This window comes from Carcharodon carcharias, chromosome 9 (assembly GCF_017639515.1).
Source record: "Carcharodon carcharias isolate sCarCar2 chromosome 9, sCarCar2.pri, whole genome shotgun sequence".
NCBI lineage: Eukaryota > Metazoa > Chordata > Chondrichthyes > Lamniformes > Lamnidae > Carcharodon > Carcharodon carcharias.
Genome location: NC_054475.1, coordinates 120,947,985 through 120,967,048, shown reverse-complemented (window position 1 = coordinate 120,967,048; position 19,064 = coordinate 120,947,985). Strand labels below are relative to the sequence as shown.

The window sequence follows — 19,064 nt, the reverse complement described above, 5'->3', positions numbered from 1 at the left end:
CATTACAGTGGACAATAGTGCTGGTTCCAAGTTGGTGGAAGAATTCTTTGAATCTGGCTTAGGAGAGTTTATTAGCATTACTTAAGTATATGATTAGCAGGTTAGTGTATCTTTTTCTGGTCATGGAGCCTTTGTGTGTAACTTTGGATGTCGTTCTATACTGGGCACTTCAAAATATGATTGCTGTCTGTTATAAGTAGTCTTTCATTGCGTACACATTATCTGTCTTGTACCAATGCCACAATGAAGGTGGATGAGTAACCTTTATATTTAACTATTATTCAAGGTTATCAATGGATCAACTATTTGTGTGTTCACCTGTCCCGTTGGGGTCCTGCAAGAAAGTGACTCTCAAATTGACTTTGTTCTGAAACAGGTCAGCTACATGGAGATTACACCGGTATCTTTGACTCATGCTTTAATTGACAGTTTTGGATGTTTTGATCTTCCTATGTCAAAGGTTGGAGATGAATATGATGCTGGCTAGCAGCCTGGATTCTTTAATGTCTCGTCTCTTAGTGTACTGTCCAATAAAAGACTCCTTAAGTTGTCTTATAATTTTGTATAATGGGCACTGATGTTTGTTGTGTTAAAACAAACCACAAGTACTTTGAGATGATTTATTATTTGAAATATATTCATAAGTTTGGTGAAGCTCTGCAATTAATCTGCTTAACGCTGTTTGATCTTTCTGTTTAATCTTGCATCCCAATTTAAAATTTCACTAGCTGCAGCCTGCCAACTTGGAAATTCCCCACTCTGTCCTGTCAGTTAACCAATCCTCCATGTATTACCCCTAACTCTGTGAGCCCTTGCATATTAATTGTTTGTGTGGCACTTTTATCGAAAGCCTTCTGGAAAGTGAGGCAGACTAAATCTATTGGCTCCCCTTTTGCAATCCTACTAGTTACACCCTCAAAGGCTAAAATTTGTCAACACAGTTTGCTTCAGATGAAATCACGTTTACTCTGTCTGATTATGCTCTGATTTTCTATGTGAATTGTTAAGTCTTCCTTAATAATAGATTCCAACATTTGACTGACAACTGTCAGGCTAACTGGCCTGCAATTCCCTGTATTCTCTCTTTCTCTCTTGAATAGTGGTGCTACATTTGTAAATTCCCAATCAGCTGGGACTATTCTAGAATCTAGGGAATTTTGGAAAATCGTAACCAGAAAGCATCAGTGCTGGGACCTCAACTATTTACAAGCCATGTTAATGACTTAGACAAAGAGACTGGGAATAATGTACCCAGGTTTCTTACGATACAAAGCTGGGTGGGAATGTAAGCTGTGAGTAGGACAAAGGAATATAGACAGGTTAATTAAATTAAAAGCAAAAAACTGTGGATGCTGGAAATCCAAAACAAAAACAAAAATACCTGGGAAAACTCAGCAGGTCTGGCAGCATCTGCGGAGAGGAACACAGTTAACGTTTCAAGTCCGAATGACCCTTCAACAGAACTAAGTAAAAATAGAAGAGAGGTGAAATATAAGCTGGTTTAAGGTTGGGGGGGACATCTTTTGGTTATCTCCACCTATCACTGGCTCTACTTGTGATCTGATTGTCAGGGATTGGCTGCAGTGGAAGTAGTATTCGGTATTCAAAATTAAATGGTTAAAGGATTTAGTTTTTTTATCACTAAGCGCTAAAATGTATAGCATCAGACCTTCCAGGTGTGATTTGTCATTATTCAGGTACTTCAATATATTAACCGTTTTTGTAGCCTAGCATGTTTTTTTAAGCTATAAATTTGCTGAATAGTATAATGTTGCATAAATTCGTTATCTTTTGCTTTAAGTAATAATTTCTTTAAACATACTGAATTGGAATCCGTAGTGCATTGTGTGAATGTTAGAAGGATGTTTATCCTGTTTGGGACAATGTTAAATACAGAACATCACTCGTAAAATGTTGCAGCATGCCACCATGAATTGAATGACATTCAGTGAAGTGTTTTAAAAAGAACATCTCGTCTGAACAAGGAGTAACTTCTGACAACAGATACAAAATGTTTCATATAACTTGGATTGCTTCAGTGATTGTTCTACTTGTTTTTAGGGGCAAGGACAATTTTGTTTTAACTTTGCCAATACCTACATTTTAAACTGGCACTGTAAGAATTAGCCTTAAAAAAAAATTAACCTGACATTTGGGATGGACGTGGAGGAGGGAGCTTGGTCTTTTGCTGCCAGTTTTAAAATAAACTGCATTATCTATTTGTAAGTATTTTATCTTATCCAATCTTCCTATGGTGGATATCATTTTTACATGTCTATCTTTGTGGTTTGAAGATAAAATAAACAAAATTGAATTTTAAAAATGGCTTGAGATTTTTGACCTTTTGATTCAGAAAGTTCATGGCATTGCAAAATGGGAAGAATAAATGAGGGGCAAGGAAAATATTCCTCCTCTTCACTTCTTCTCACACGCGCACACGTTCTCTGTCGCTCGCTCACGCATGCACACACGCAGTTATTTGCTGTCTCTCAGAACTTTTCTTCTCTGTTGCTGTGTGTTCTGTCTTTGCTGTGTGTCAGTTTCTCTCTCATTTCATATTTTCTGCACTTTTCTCCAGCCTTGGGCAGAACCGTCCCAGATTTGCATTAAGTGTGAAACAACGCCGGCCACAATGGCGGGTTTTCACACCATATCGTCCCAAACCGCTGCATTTACTATGCATTCCCGGGAAACATGCTGGTTCCATGGCGGGTGGGCTCTAATTTTCCCACCACACCACCACCTCGCCACTTCATCATGCTGGGTGCCATCTCAGTGCTTCCAGCCCATGACTGCTGCAGGGGAGATGTCCACAAAAAGCAAAAAGACTTCAGCCACCTGGTTTGGTGACGCGTCACTGGAGTGTCTCTTGGATGCCGTGGAGGGCTGCTGCAATGTTCCTTACCCCCACTCTGGCCACTGGATGGGCAACAGCGTGACCAACCAGGCTTGGAGGTGGTGGCAGCTGTGGTCAGCGGCAGCACCCTTCAGATGAGGATAGTCACCCAGTGCTGCAAGAGGAAGTATGATCTTCCCCCATCCCGCCAGGGGAAGTCACTCGTCTCATCACTCTCAACACACTCAAGCTCATCATGCACCCACAGGGATCTCATTCACTACCAGTTCAAGGGACATCATCATTCACTCTCTCGCACTCAGAGTCATTGTCCTCATCCTGTCCATGGGGCCACTCACCACCCACACATGCCGGCATACTTATCACCTGGCCTGGTAGGTGTCCTATTTACACACTCTCCATCTCTATTCACGCAGGACGTGCTGGCACACAACAAGAGGGAGAGGTCGCAGACCGATGGAGGTATGTCTGAAATCAGGGTCCTTACGGACTTTGAAGACAGAGCCATCCAGCTGGCCGGCGATGATCTGGACTGTTGGTATGCTAATGGTGAGGCCAGCAGTGCTGTGACAAGTGAGCACCCAGTAATGCAACATTCATCAGACAACCATGCTGTGAATGGTGTGCCCTATTTCACAGGCCACTGCCATGCACTAATTATATCCCCTTGCTTCCGCAGGCACATCTGGGAAACAGCCAACAGAGTCCATGACCCAGGGCCTCCAATCAAGCCCTGAGGAAACCTATGAAGAGGAATCTGAAGGCACCCTCCTTGAGGTCCCGACACAGCACTCACCTGCACCCTCCACAAGTGCAGAGAGAGACACCTCGGTGGGACCTAGCTTAAGAATAGCCTTGGGATCACAATCTGGTGAGCATATCGCACTGTGTGATCCACAGCAGGCGGCTGCAGGGACTTCCCAGGTGTCTGGCACTTGGAGAATTGCTGAAGGCCAGAAATTTGCTGAGTCTTGAATCAGATGACAAGCCTCTGGACTTGGTCATATCACAGTTGCTGGAGCTGCAAAGGCAAGCTCAGGAACATCAGAAAGGGATGTGCGCTACACTTCTCAGATTGCAAGATACAATGGAGGAGTCCGGCTGCCTTCAGGCTGAGGTGATAGCCTCAACGTACCAAGGTCAACACTGATAGGATGGTGGCTACCTGGAGTTCTTTGTCCAGGACATCACTCTTGATCTGCGTGGGCTCAACTCCATCGCTGATGCCATAGTTGGCCTCCAACAGTGTGTATGCAAAAGGGTTGCGGAACAGCTCAATCTCACCCCAGCTACCCCTTCTCCTTGATGGCCCTTGGGCACCCATAGGGAGGAGGTTCAGCAGGTGTTTCTCCCCCAGGGCCTTACGTCCAAGTAAACCCGGGTGCACCCGGCCCATCCAAATCCCTTCCTCCTGTGACCTCAGCAGCTCCAGCTCCTCAGGCTGAGAAAGGTGCCACTGCCACACAGCAGGACCCTGAAAGCAGGATGGAGCTCTCTAGATCTCAGCCCCCAGAGAATGCCCGTCAAGGTCAGCACTGACATGGCAAAGCAATCAGCAGGCTGCCTCCACCTCTGTTGTGGATGTCTGGGGAGCGCCAAGACGTAATGGCAGATTTAGGAAAGTTAAGGTGTAACTCTTTCGACTACAAACACGTTTCCATCTGTTTATACAGATGAAGTTACATTGTTTCATAGTTTGCCATTGTGAGATTTGAACTCTTGATCTTGGGGTTACAAACCCAATACCATAACCACTTGGCTATTCAGGCCAAGCCGAAGTTAAGGTGTAACTCTTTCGAGTACAAACATGTTTCCATCTGTTTCAGATAAAGTTACATAGTTTCATTGTTTGCCATTGATGAGATTTGAACTCTTGATAATCTTTTAAATGAAAACCAAATCAACAAAATTGGGATAAATCAGGCACAGCCCCTAATTCAGGTCAGCTGTAAAACCAAGAACAAAGTTTAAAGGAAACTTACAAACTTTAAATCAAAATGTGATTAAAGGGGTCAACAAAACACCCCAGTCCCCGCGGTGCCCACCGAGCACGGAAGGCCTCGAGAGTGCCAGCAGACACCGCGTGCTCCTTCTCCAGGGACATCCGGCAGCGAACGTAGCCACGGAAGAGGGACAAACAATCGGGCGGGACTCCCCCGTCGATCGCCCGCTGCCTGGACCTGTTAATGGCCAACTTGGCCAGGCCCAGGAGCAGGTTCACGAGGAGGTCCTCCTCCTTCCCGACCCCCCTCCGCACCGGGTGCCCATAGATCAGGAGCGTGGGGCTGAAGTGCAAACAAAACATCAATAAAAGGTTTTTCAAATAACTAAAAAGGGAGTGCAGCCTACAACACCCTATGTATACATGGTCCACGGACTCCACAAGACCGCAAAAAGGGCACGTGTCCTGAGAGTCCGTGAACCTATGCATCCTCTTATTATAAGGGACTGCTGCATGCAACACCCTCCAACCCAGGTCCCCGATAGAAAGGGGGAGGACACCTCCATAGAGGGCATCCCATCGGGGGCCTCCGCCGCCGGACGGCAACAAGGCACGCCAAGGCGTGTCCGGGCGACGGACAAGGGCGAGAAAATGGAAGGTGTGCAGCAGCAGTCCGTACAAAAAGCCCCTCTTTGCCGTGCCAAAAGGCACAGAGGGCATGTCCCCGAGGCGGCTCATATTGCGGGGCACCAGCACCCGAGGGAGGGTTCGGGGCTTGGGGCCAATGTGGAATTCCGTCCGAACAGGGGAACGCTCAGACGGAAGACCACCGCGCACCTGGGCCGCCTCAAGACCCAAAATAACGTCGGGTCCGAGCACGACCGTTCTCAGGTCTTGGATGGCATCGGCTGCGACCTGGACACTCACAGACGCGCGTCGCGCCAACTCCTGCGGGAGCATCCAGCCCAGTCCTCCGCCACCCAGCACGTCCCCGATCCTGGTCACCCCTGCGGCCACAGCCCTCCTCTCCGCCAACCACTGAAAAGGACGGAGGGGCGGATTCCTGAGCAGCGGCTCTCTGACGATAGCCGCTACTCCTGACGGGGGAGAGCTGCGTCGCGAGGCGACCACTTTCCAGACTTTGATCAGGTCCTGGTAAAAGACGGGCAACGCCTGCAAGGAGCCACCGAGGCCCAGCTGTTCTATAAACAGGAGCTGCACGTCATAATTCAGGCCGTGCACCTGACGGAAGAAATACGTCATCAGGGCACACCATCTAGGAGGAGGCTCGACGTAGAGGTATCGCTGCAGGGTCTGAAGGCGGAAAGTCGCCACCTGTGTGCGTAGGCACACTAGCGCCTGACCACCCTCCCTAAGCGGGAGACTCAGAACCTCGGCAGCGACCCAGTGCAATCTTTTGTCCCAGAAGAAGTCGACTAACAATCTCTGGATTCTTGTGACAAAGTCCGGGGGAGGGGTCAAAGTGACCAGCCGATACCACAACATGGCGGCGATCAGCTGGTTTATGACCAGAACTCGACCTCGGTAAGATAGCACTCGGAGCAGTCCTGTCCAGCGCCGCAGGCGAGCGGTGACTTTCGTCTCCAGTTCCTGCCAGTTTGCCGGCCAGGATTCCTCAGCGGGGCAGAGATGGACCCCCAGGTAGAGGAGGCTGGTCCTGCTCCAGGTGAAAGGCCTGAGCTCCTCGGGTAGGGGATCCATCTGCCACTGACCGACCAGGAGTCCAGAACATTTACCCCAGTTGATCCTGGCAGAAGAAGCGGCAGAGTAGACCTCCTGGCACTCGCGCATCCTCCGCAGGTCAGCCGGGTCACTAAACATAAGGAGCACGTCATCGGCGTAAGCCGAAAGGACCACCCCGATGCCCGGCCCGCGCAGAACCAATCCCGACAACCTCCTCCGCAAGAGGCGCAGGAAAGGCTCCACGCAGATAGAATACAACTGGCCAGACAGGGGGCAGCCCTGACGTACCCCTCTCCCAAAGCGAAGGGGCGCCGTCAGGGACCCGTTAACCTTCACTAGACACTCCGCGGCAGTGTACAGAAGTCGGATCCGGGCGACAAAATGCGTCCCGAACCCGAAAGCTCGCAGAGTTCCGAGTAAGTATTCGTGATCCACCCTGTCGAACGCCTTCTCCTGATCGAGAGACAGGAAGGCGCTCGACAGACCAGCCCTCTGGGAATGGTGGATGATGTCCCGGACCAGATGGATGTTATCATAAATGGTTCGGTCCGGGACGGTGTAGGACTGGTCAGGGTGGATCATGTGGTCCAGCACGGTGCCGAGCCGAGAAGACATGGCTCGGGCAAAGATTTTGTAGTCCGTGCTGAGGAGGGAGACCGGGCGCCAGTTTTTAAGAAGGCGGAGATCCCCCTTCTTCGGCAGCAGGGCAATCACGGCCCTGCGCCACGAAAGGGGCATCTCCCCGGTAGCAATGCTCTCCCCCAGGACCCCCGCGAAGTCGCTCCCCAAGACGTCCCAGAACGCCCTGAAGAACTCCACAGTCAGCCCGTCTAGTCCCGGGGTTTTGCCCCTAGAAAGACCGTCGAGTGCGCCGGTCAGCCCCCCCAGACTTATAGGGGAGTCGAGCTTTCCGGCGCACTCCGGGCCGACCTGCGGCAGGTCCTCCCACAAAACTCTGCAAGCTTCCTCACTGGACGGATCCGGAGAGAACAGGGCAGTGTAGTAATCTCGGGCAATGGCCCTGATGCCCTCCGGATCCGAGACAAGGGATCCGTCGTCGGCCAGCAGCGTAAAGAGCTGCTTACAGACCCCGTGCCTTTTTTCCAGTGAGTAGAAGAAGGGAGAGCCACGGTCCATCTCCTTAAGGAAACAGATCCGCGACCTCACGAACGCGCCCCGAGACCTGACCAGTTGCAGGTCCCGCAGCGCGCCCTTCTTCTCATCGTACACCGACCACAGGGCCGGGTCCGCGTCGGGCTGACGGAGACGTGCCTCCAGGTCGAGCACCTCCTTCTCCAACTCCTCGACCCTGGATTTGCGTCTCTTTGTCAACCCCTTCGCGTACTCTTGACAGAAAACTCGGACGTGAGTCTTGCCCACGTCCCACCATAGCCTCAAGGAGGGGAAGCCTCCCCGCTTCCTTCTCCAGCCGGCCCAGAAGCGACGGAACGAGTCCAGGAACCGCTGGTCTTCCAACAACAGGTTATTAAAATGCCAGTACGCGGACCCCGTCCGAGCGCAGAACGAAGTGAGCTCCGCCCACACCAGACGGTGGTCCGTGCACGGAACCTGCTGTATAGAAGCAGCCGGAACGCAGGACACGTACGCCTTCGAAACGTAAAGGCGGTCGAGTCTGGACGCTCCGACTCCAGGTGACACAAAGGTGAACACGCTGGAGTCAGGATGGAGATTTCGCCAGACGTCCACTAAGTCGAAGGACCTGACCAGGTCCCGCAACTTACTCACACCTCGCGTGCAGTGCGGGGTACCGTGACGGTCCCGGACCCCGAGGGTGCAATTGAAATCCCCCCCGAGGACGATGCACTCGCCAGCGTCGATGGAGCCGAGATGAGTGGACACTTCTTCAAAGAAGCTCGCTTGCTGCTGCGTGCCCAGGGGAGCGTACACATTCACAAAGTGAAGCACCGCCCCCCCCCCGACGCACAGTCAGGTGCAGCAACCGGCCTGGCACTGGCTCCTTGACCCCCAAGATCTCCGGCTGAAAATGCGGGGCCAACAAGATAGCCACCCCGCCAGAATTGGAGGCTAGGTGACTCATGTAGACCCCCCCTCGCCACTCCAGGAGCCACGTGGCTTCGTCTCCCGGAACGGTATGGGTTTCTTGCAGGAAGCACAACGCATACTTCCCGTCCCTGAGGACCGAGAAGTTCTGGAACCTGCGCTGTGCGGCCCTGCTGCCGCGGATGTTGAGGCTGGCTAAAGTCATCTTCATTGTCAAAGGTACATCAAATCTTCACCTTAAGTCATTAAAAAGAAGAAGAGGACTTTTTAGTCCTTCCTCTCCTTCAGGAGCCCAGCGAGAAACGTTTGGACCCTCCGCCGCGCGTTCCTATCCAACTCAGGAGACTTGAGAGCCTCGCGAGTGGACCAGAACACCAGCGGAAAAGAATGCCACCGGTCCAAGGCCAACTGAACCCTGTCTCGGCGACCGCGATGACTCGCCAAAAAGTCCCGGAGTTCCCTTGGGGGGATGAGGGGGGAGTCAGTGGAGGGCACCAGGGGATCCACCGCCTCGCTTGAGAGCGACTCAGCGTAATCTCCAGTGCTCACCACGGACACCCCGTCCTCCTCCAGGTCGTCGCCTCCAGCTTCCGACCCCTCCCCCGCATTGAGTACGGGGGCTGATTCGGAGCTGCCAGCTGGCCCCACCTGTACCTCGATCCCACCCCCAGGATCAAGGCCAGAGGGGTCCTCTCTGGTCTCCTCTAAACGTTTTGGGTCAGAGGGCAGCGGCAGTTCTGATGCCCGCTCTCCTCCCGGCACCGGGTCGTCCGGGGAGCTCAGGACAAGCTCCTGACCTAAAACTAGGACGCCCGGTGCGAAGGTTTGGGAGGGAGCGGGAAGGCCTTCCTTTTCGCCGCCACCCAATGACCCGTTGACATTTTTTAAATTTTGAAAGTTGCAGTCCCCCGATGAGCCAGAAGGTACCTCGGGGGTATCGAGGGTCTCTGAGTCGGGCACCACCTCAAGGGAGGTGCCTTCAGTGACCCCCGAGGGGCCCTGTTCAGGGGACTGCAGCAGGTTGACAGGGGTAATAGTGGTGGGAGTCGGTGCAGGGGTTTTGAGTTCCCCCAGAGGACAGGGCGAGATTTTACTTGGTGGAGACGCCACCACCTCTTCATCGGGGGAAGGGACACACCCAACTTCTTCAGTTTGGGCATCACCCACCTCCTCCTCCGAAGCGTGACGTCTCTTCCGGGTCAGGCTGGGGGCTAGGGAGACCTCCATTTCCGAGGCCCCCTCCTCCTTGTCCAGCCCTCCCGGACACTCCACCCTCTGGGTTTTGGGTGTTAGATACCCCGGCTCGGGGTCCCGCGTCCCTTCCCCGCCGGCCCCGGGAGCACGCGCAGGGACGACGCCGGGCCCAGCACTCGGCGCCTTAGCACCCACGGGCCCGGGAGCACACGCGGACACGACGCCGGGGCCAGATGTTGTCTTTTCCCCCGAGCCGGTGCTTGCAGGTGTTTGGGGGTTTTGGGGCGTTTCAGGGGCCGCCTCCAGGTTGCGGGTCTTCCTCTGCGCCTTCTTACGGCGTGGGGGCTCTCCCCCCGCCTCACCGGCAGCCGAGATGGCAGTGGCCGCCGGCGTCGCTTCCCCTTGCGGGGAGGGAGATGGAGTGGTGGCGGGGGGAGGAGGGGCGGTGCCAGCCGTGGCCGCTTGGGTGGGGCTCGTAGCCTTGGAGGCGGGGCAGTTCTTCCTCACATGCCCCGCCTCCTTACAAGCATGGCACCGCACGCCCTCCACGGTCCAGAAGACCCGATAGGCGGTCCCCTCAAAATTGATAACGAAGGCCCCCTCCAGGCACTCCTCCTGGGCCAAGCGGACAAATACCTGGCGCCGGAAGGAGTACACATGGCGGAGGGCCGAGTCTTTGAGGCCGAGCGGGATTGGTGCAACCCCCGACCTGACCTCCCCCAATTTATTAAGGTGGGGGAGGAGGAGCTCACTGGATAGAAAAGGCGGGATGTTCGAAATAATAATTCTCTGGGCGGTGGCCTCAAGGGGGTCCACCGCCAGAAAAGTCCCGCCCACAGTGAGTCCTTTTTGCAGGGCGAGGTGCACCGCCCGCTCGGACCTCAAGAAAAATATGGCCTTCCCATACATTTTAGAGGCCGCGACAATGGCTGAGGGGCCGACGACCCCAGCCATAGCCTTTACGCAGGCCTCTATTGTCATTTCAGGGTGAGCATAGCTCTTTACCCCAAGGGCCCTGGTCAGGAGGCGGAAAGGTGACAGGGCAGCGGGAGCAGCTGGAGCCGCAGAAGCAACCACCCCCGCATAAGTTTTCTTTTTTTGAGGCCCTGCCACCGGTGACAAAACCGCCTCCACATTAGCCCTCGAGGGCCCGGCCACAGGTGATGGTGAATTGGCCTTAGGGCCAGAGCCACGCCCACCCCGGGAAGGATTGGCCATTTTGTTTTTTTCTTTTTATTTTTTTTTTTTTAGAAATATAGGGAGGAAAGGGGGTGGGGGAGAGAGGTAGAAACAACCTCCCCTCTTTTAGGCAGGAGAGGAGAGGAGGGAGAGGAGTAAAAGACAGGGAGGCACAGAAGGGAAAGAGGTAAATGTCCTGGTGGGTGTCCTCGATGGTGGATGGACGGTGGGTGGGGGCCTGATGTTCTTCAGGCAGGGGGAGGCGATGTCTTCACCAGCTATTGCTGGCCTTACTGGGAAAAGGGCTGGGTTGGGGGGAGGGGTGGCAGAAAGATGGTTTCAGCACACACACACACCCTCCCGCTCTTCCTTCCCCAACTCCTCTGGCAGTCTTCTTGCCTCCCCCTACAAAAACACAGTCCTTAATTGCCCCCACCTTAAACAAAAATACACAGTTCAGACACCCACCTAGGATGTTGTTTTCCAACTCAGTCCTGGCCTCCTGGCCTTCCTGTCCTGTAGCAACAGTAGCAACTGTTCTCTTCTCTCCCTCTCTCTCCTTTGGCAGCACTGGAGGAGCAGCAGCAGAACACAGCAGAAGCAACAACCCCAAAGGCAGCAGCAGAAACAGTTGAAACACTGAGGAGCAGCAACACCAACACCACACACCTTCTCTCCTCAGTATCAGGAAACCAACTGAATCCACAATTGCCTCCACGAGATCGTTAGGAAAATGAACTCTTGATCTTGGGGTTACAAACCCAGTACCATAACCACTTGGCTATTTAGGCCAAGCTAAAGTTAAGGTGTAGCTCTTTCGAGTACAAACCCGTTTCCATCTGTTTCAGATGAAGTTACATTGTTTCATAGTTTGCCATTGTGAGATTTGAACTCTTGATCTTGGGGTTACAAACCCAGTACCATAACCACTTGGCTATTTAGGCCAAGCTAAAGTTAAGGTGTAGTTGCACATCCTGGGCACGGGTGTTAATCACTTGTGTATGCTGTTCACTATTGTCAATAAATTTTGAAGAATGCCTCCCTTCCTCTGGCTCCTTGCTCTGATGCGCAGTGTTTGTGTCAGATGTGAAACCTTTCTGCACCAGATAAAGACAAGTGCCTCCGTCCAGGGCTGCTTCCCTGTGCTTTATGCAGCCTTCAGACCAAAGTGGTGGTCTAGCCTCACATCCCTGGATGCATTACCGATGCCTGCACCTCAATGGTGTTCGTCATTGCTGCCAGAATGTAGTGGGCAGGCGTCAGTATCCAGTCATTCTCTCTGTGTGCTCCCCAGCACCTTTTAAGGAGGGGCTGGCCCCCATCTCTTCCGCATCTGTGACCAGTGATGCTGTGCTCCTAAAGGGGTTAGGTGCTGAAGGCAGACAAAAGATCAGGTGCTTCTGAAGTTTCATGGCTGCGCCACTATGATATGACCCTGATCACAGAGCGTAAGTGATCTGCCCTCAGCCAGACAGGAGTGAGACATTCTCAGAGGATATGTGAAGATTGGTGGAGTGTCCTCACTGCATGTCATCATCCTCCTGCAATTGAGTGGCTATTAGGGCCGCCACTGCATCTCCATGACAGGAGCATTACCAAGAGGGTGTGCACACTACCATAAGCCAATTTGGGGTTAAACGTTCACACATGCAATGTGAGGTCTCCTCATTGCATGTTGTCATCATCCTCCACAAATCTAGCAGCTATGAGGGCCTCCCAAGCACACCTGCTTTGTCTGGCCAGTGCGAGGGCCTCATCTCCGTTGGTGGTGGCCTCATCCGAGGAGACCTCCAGCTCTTCCATCTCTTCCTCACTCAGCTCCTCCCTGTTGCCCTCGTCCCTGAGGAGCCATCCCAGCAGATTCTGTGGACCCTGGAAGAATTCATTGACCTGTGACTGACTCAGGATGTAGGCACCTTGCACACTCCCTGGAAACCATGTGCAGACCTGCAGGATGATGGTTGCATACCAGCTCTACACTGAGCGAATGTAATCCCTTGAGGTTGATGTAGTTGACTGTGTGTTGTGATGGAGACCTAAGTGTCACGTGAGTACAGTTGATGGCACCCTGCACCTGTGGGAAACCTGAGATCTGGGCAAATCCAATTGCTCTTGCATCTTGGCTGTCCTGGTCCCGGACACACACAGTTGTGTGTCCTCTTGAAGATGGCATCTGTGACTTCATGGATGCATTTATGGGTGGGGGGTTTGTGATATCCCACAGAGGTCAGCTGTGGAGCCCTAAAAGGAGCCACTGGTGTAGAAATTGAGCACCGTTGTCACTTTTACAGCCACTGGCAGTGGATGCCCTCCATGTCCCTATGGTGCCAAATCTTGCAGCAGGTGGCAGGTGTGACCGACTAGTTCCCTAGATATGCCCGGTCTTCAGTGACACTGGCTCTCAGTCATCTGTAGGAAATGAAAGGCGGAGTCTATAGTCCCTGGGTGTCACTAAGCGACAATCAGTGATGGCTCACTGTGGCTCTTTGTTGGTGTGTGGGAGCCCCAGCCACCCCTTCTTCCTGAGGGTGCTGCTCCTCCCTCTGTGCAGCCAGGCGCCTCAGTCGCTCTTTCTGTTGCCTTTGCTCTGTGTACGCCACGAGACACAGCTAGCTCACCAGGCTCCATGATCCTGATTTTGTACTCCTGCAGGATGAAAGAGAGAGTGGGTTAACATGGGTGTACTAAGAACCTGTCCTGGTTAAGTGTGAAAGCCCCTTAACGCTTTGCTGAGAGTGCTGGCCATCACTTGGATAGCCAGAGATTAGTGCACTGCATGGCTGCCTAAAGCCCCACCCACCTCTGCCCTACTCCACCTGAGCGATTGGCGGCAGTTTTGCCCATTGGGCTGCATGCTGTGCTCTCAGCTCAGGCATTCTCCTAACCTGCACTGCAAGGCAGCATTGTCACCTTGAACCATGGGCGAGACTGGTCCAAACCGGGATGCTGACATTGCCAAGGGGCTGTGAGTGCCTCCACCAGTGACTGCTCCATGGCCGGCTTTAACAAGGAGATTGTACAACATGTGCAGTCGTCCAACTGCTCATTACTTTGCAGCCTGTGCCCAAGGGGTGCAAAGCTGTGGAGCACTTGGTGGCACTTTGCCTCTGAGTTGCTTGAGTAGGCAGTTAAGCTAGAAGCCTGACTTTAATCCTGTGAGTGGCTGCGCCTGAACTGGCTCAGTTTGCAGAGGAATGGCCATTTTATATAAGGTGTCCTTAATACATGGCCTCTTCCCTCGCCCACCCTACCCCCCCCACCCTGAATGTATGTGGGTTATATTCAACCGCCAGGCAGCCCTTGCTCTCCCCCCACCCCGCCAAAGTCACCTCAACTGCAGTGTTGCCCTTGCTGCCCCACCCCAACACCCCTCAAGCTTGAAGTCCAACAGGCAATCCTAGTGAGTGCCGCGCAGTGTTACTGCATACTCATCCCTGAGTTTCCCTCAAAATGCAGCCCGCCAAGTGTGCACCTTTTATATGCTGCTGTGAAACACGTCAGCGTGCTTTCCTGTCCAGGGGTTAGGGGGCAGGTGTGTGGGACAATTGCGGAAGGCCTATTAATGCTATACAAATGTATTACAATGAGGTTCTCGATGTCCAATGGTGGGAAGCATGGCCCGCCATTAGCGGGCTGAGCGGACGATCGCAAACTAGTTTCATGCCATCGTGAAACCAAATGCGCCATATTGTCCGCTCACGCCACCAAACATGTCTGACGCCGGCAGGTGCGGAAAACCCCTGCCTTAGTTTTGCAACATTCTAAAGGCAATCATATTTTTCATAATATTGTGGGATATTGTAAAGTAGGTTTATGGTTGTGAGTGTGGATAGTTCTGTCTGTGAGACTGTTTTGATTGAATTAGTCAGAGACTGCAAGATTGAAATATCAAGAGTTCGGTGTAAAGCAAAGTTTTGAAATGGAAACGGATAAGGTAGGATAAGGGTTCCACAGATGAGGTGTGAATGAAATTTTCATTTTTAGATAAGTGAAGGGGTTGTTTGATTTTCAAAAGGATGGTAAGATGTTTACAACTAACAAGGTAAATAGGGCATGGTTATTATTTTTATTTTTCCCAAAAGGAAAGAGTCCATATTGACAACATGAAAGATTTTTATATTATGCAAAAAGTAAATTTCTGAAGACATGTAGAACAGTGGAGTTTTACACATTAAAGAGAGAGAAACATATAAAGAAGAATGGAAGGTTATGTGGGGTGTGGCCATGTAACATCTTGAAAGGTATACTGTGTAAAGCAGCCTCGGGGAAAAGCCTGTCGTCACTTTTTCAGATGTCTGCTGTGTCCAGTAACAAAAGTTATGTTAAAAGCCTTTGGAATTCCACTGTTGAGTGGGTGCTGTAATAACCTTGCTGGATTGCTTATTTAACTTAAAATCTATTTTGGACTGTTGCCTTAAAGGAGGTGTGTAGTTGGGAGTCAGGTTAATAAGGATAAAAACAAAAAACTGCGGATGCTGGAAATCCAAAACAAAAACCGAATTACCTGAAAAGACTCAGCAGGTCTGGCAGCATCGGCGGAGAAGGAAAGAGTTGACGTTTCGAGTCCTCATGACCCTTCAACAGAACTGATCTTTCTTTACAATGAGAGAGAAATATAAGCTGGTTTAAGGTGGGGGGTGGATGTTAGGATAGGAGCAGATCATCAAAAGATGTCACAGACAAAAGAACACAGATGTTGAAGTTGGTGATATTATCTAAACGAATGTGCTAATTAAGAATGGATGGTAGGGCACTCAAGGTATAGCTCTAGCGGGGGTGGGGGGAAGATAAAAGATTTAAAAATAATGGAATTAGGTGGGAAAAGAAAAATCTATATAAATTATTGGGGAAAAAAACCAAAAGGATGGGGGAAGAAACAGAAAGGGGGTGGGGATGGAGGAGGGAGCTCAAGACCTAAAGTTGTTGAATTCAATATTCAGTCCGGAAGGCTGTAAAGTGCCTAGTCGGAAGATGAGGTGCTGATCCTCCAGTTTGCATTGAGCTTCACTGAAACAATGCAGCAGGGCAAGACATGTGGGCAAGAGAGCAAGGTGGAGTGTTAAAATGGCAAACGACAGGGAGGTTTGGGTGATTCTTGCGGACAGATCGCAGGTGTTCTGCAAAACGGTCACCCAGTTTACATTTGGTCTCTCCCATGTAAAGGAGACCACAATGGGAGCAACAAATACAGTAGACTAAGTTGGCGGAAATGCAAGTGAAATGCTGCTTCACTTGAAAGGAGTGTTTGGGCCCTTGGATGGTGAGGAGAGAGGAAGTGAAGGGGCAGGTGTTACATCTTTTGCGTGGGGGTTGAGGAGTAGGGGGTGATGGAGGAGTGGACCAGGATGTCCCGGAGGGAATGATCCCTACGGAATGCCGATTGGGGGGGGTGGTGAAGAGAAGATGTGTTTGATAGTGGCATCATGCTGGAGTTGGCGGAAATGGCGGAGGATGATCCTTTGAATGCGGAGGCTGGTGGGGTGATAAGTGAGGACAAGGGGAACCCTATCATGTTTCTGGGAGGGAGGAGAAGGCGTGAGGGTGGATGCGCGGGAGATGGGCCAGACACGGTTGAGGGCCCTTGTCAACGACCGTGGGTGGAAAACCTCGGTTAAGGAAGAAGGAGGACATGTCAGAGGAACTGTTTTTGAAGGTAGCATCATCGGAACAGATGCAATGGAGGCGAAGGAACTGAGAGAATGGGATGGAGTCCTTACAGGAAGCGGGGTGTGAGGAGCTGTAGTCGAGGTAGCTGTGGGAGTCGGTAGGCTTGTAATGTATATTGGTGGACAGTCTATCACCAGAGATTGAGACAGAGAGGTCAAGGAAGGGAAGGGAAGTGTCAGAGATGGACCACGTGAAAATGATGGAGGGGTGGAGATTGGAAGCAAAATTAATAAATTTTTCCAAGTCCTGACGAGTGCATGAAGCAGCACCGAAGTAACCATTGATGTACCGGAGAAAGAGTTGTGGCAGGGGGGCGGAGTAGGACCGGAACAAGGAATGTTCCACATACCCCATAAAGAGACAGGCATAACTGGGGCCCATGCGGGTACCCATAGCCACACCTTTTATTTGAAGGAAGTGAGAGGAGTTGAAGGAGAAATTGTTCAGTGTGAGAACAAGTTCAGCCAGACGGAGGAGAGTAGTGGTGGATGGGGATTGTTCGGGCCTCTGATTGAGGAAGAAGCTAAGGACCCTCAGACCATCTTGGTGGGGGATGGAGGTGTAGAGGGATTGGACGTCCATGGTGAAGAGGAAGCGGTTGGGGCCAGGGAAATGGAAATTGTTGATGTGACGTAAGATGTCAGAGGAATCACGGATGTAGGTGGGAAGGGACTGGACAAGGGGAGAGAGAAGGGAGTCAAGATAACGAGAAATGAGTTCCGTGGGGCAGGAGCAAGCTGACACGATCGGTCTACCAGGACAGTTCTGTTTGTGGATTTTGGGTAGGAGGTAGAAGCGGGCCGTCCGAGATTGGGTGACTATCAGGTTGGAAGCTGTGGGAGGAAGATCCCCAGAGGAGATGAGGTCAGTGACAGTCCTGGAAACAATGGCTTGATGTTCAGTGGTGGGGTCATGGTCCAGGGAGAGGTAGGAGGAAGTGTCTGCGAGTTGACGCTCAGCCTCCACGAGGTAGAGGTCAGTGCACCAGACAACAACAGCCCCACCCTTGTCAGCGGGTTTGATGACAATGTCAGGGTTGGACCTGAGAGAACGGAGTGCAGTAAGTTCAGAGAGAGAGAGATTAGAATGGGTGAGAGGAGCAGAGAAATTGAGACGACTAATGTCACGCCGACAGTTCTCAATGAAAAGATCAAGAGAAGGTAAGAATCCAGAGGGAGGGGTCCAGGTGGAGGGAGAATATTGGAGGTGGGTAAAAGGAACCGTTGAACAGGGACAGGACTCCTGCCCAAAGAAGTGAGCACGGAAACGAAGACGGCGGAAGAAGAGTTCAGCATCGTGCCGAGCCCGAAATTCATTGAGATGAGGGTGTAAGGGTATGAAACTAAGTCCTTTGCTAAGCACTGAACATTCAGCGTCGGAGAGGGGAAGGTCAGGGGGTATAGTGAATACACGGCTGGGGCTGGGATTGGAAGACGGGGTGTAGACGAAGGGACAGGTAGGGGTGGAGGGTCCTAGATGGGTGTTGGTGTCGATGAGTTGCTGGAGCTTGCGCTCCTTAGCACTTGAGAGAAAGAGAAAAAGTTTCTTGCTGAGGCGCGGATGAGACGAAGAATAAAATGAAACTGGGGGCACGCGCAGCTTTGAAAAAGGGTATGGCACTGCTGCTGGAGGGAGAGGTCGAGTATGTTCATATGGCGGCGCATGGCACTGAGTGTGGATCTCAGAATGTGACAGGAACAGCAATTCAAGAAACGTTTTATGTCCCGGAGATACCTGTAATCCTGGGTGGGTTCGAAACATGAGGGGTGGAATTTCAGTTGAAATCCACGTGGGGTAAGTTGGAGACGGAGACAGTCACTGAGAAAGGTGATATGGCTGTGAAAGCGGGTTTTAGTAAACACCTTGTCAAACACCAGGAGAGAAATGGAAAGCAATGAAGGTGAACAAGGCAAAAGAGAGATACGGAAATCTTGTCGCAGAGACGAACAGAACTTCTTCAAGGTAGGCATTTCTTGAAGAGCAGTGGCAGTCAATTAAACACAGAGATAAAAACAAAAAACTGCAGATGCTGGAAATCCAAAACAAAAACAGAATTACCTGGATAAACTCAGCAAGTCTGGCAGGATCAGCAGAGAAGAAAAGAGTTGACGTTTCGAGTCCTCATGACCCTTCAACAGAACTGATCTTTCTTTACAATGAGAGGGAAATATAAGCTGGTTTAAGGAGGGGGGGAGAAGTGGAGGGGGGGAGAAGTGGAGGGGGGTGGTGTTAGGATAGGTGCAGATCATCAAAAGATGTCACAGCCAAAAGAACAAAAGAACACAGAGGTGTTGAAGTTGGTGATATTATCTAAACGAATGTGCTAATTAAGAATGGATGGTAGGGCACTCAAGGTATAGCTCTAGTGGGGGTGGGGGGAGCATAATAAGGAGATAATAATGGGAAGATAATAAGGAATTTTGGGATTTGTTAAAATACCAAGTAACTAATCTTATGTTGGTATTTGAAATATTTTCTTTTGTTAATGTTTTAATTTAA

At 51.4% G+C, this 19,064-nt stretch overlaps 1 protein-coding gene across 2 annotated transcripts in view; it reads left to right on the top strand.

Moving 5' to 3' along the window:
* The window catches only part of LOC121282022 (fibronectin type-III domain-containing protein 3A-like), a 156,271-nt gene that overhangs the window by 72,678 nt on the left and 64,529 nt on the right, over positions 1-19,064 (top strand). The window contains exon 3 of one of the 2 annotated variants that reach the window (XM_041195355.1): positions 287-376. The exons of the other annotated variant lie outside the window; for it this stretch is intronic. Within the exon in view, the coding sequence (XP_041051289.1) occupies positions 287-376 (90 nt within the window). The remainder of the gene's footprint in view (positions 1-286; positions 377-19,064) is intronic. 2 annotated transcript variants of the gene reach the window in all.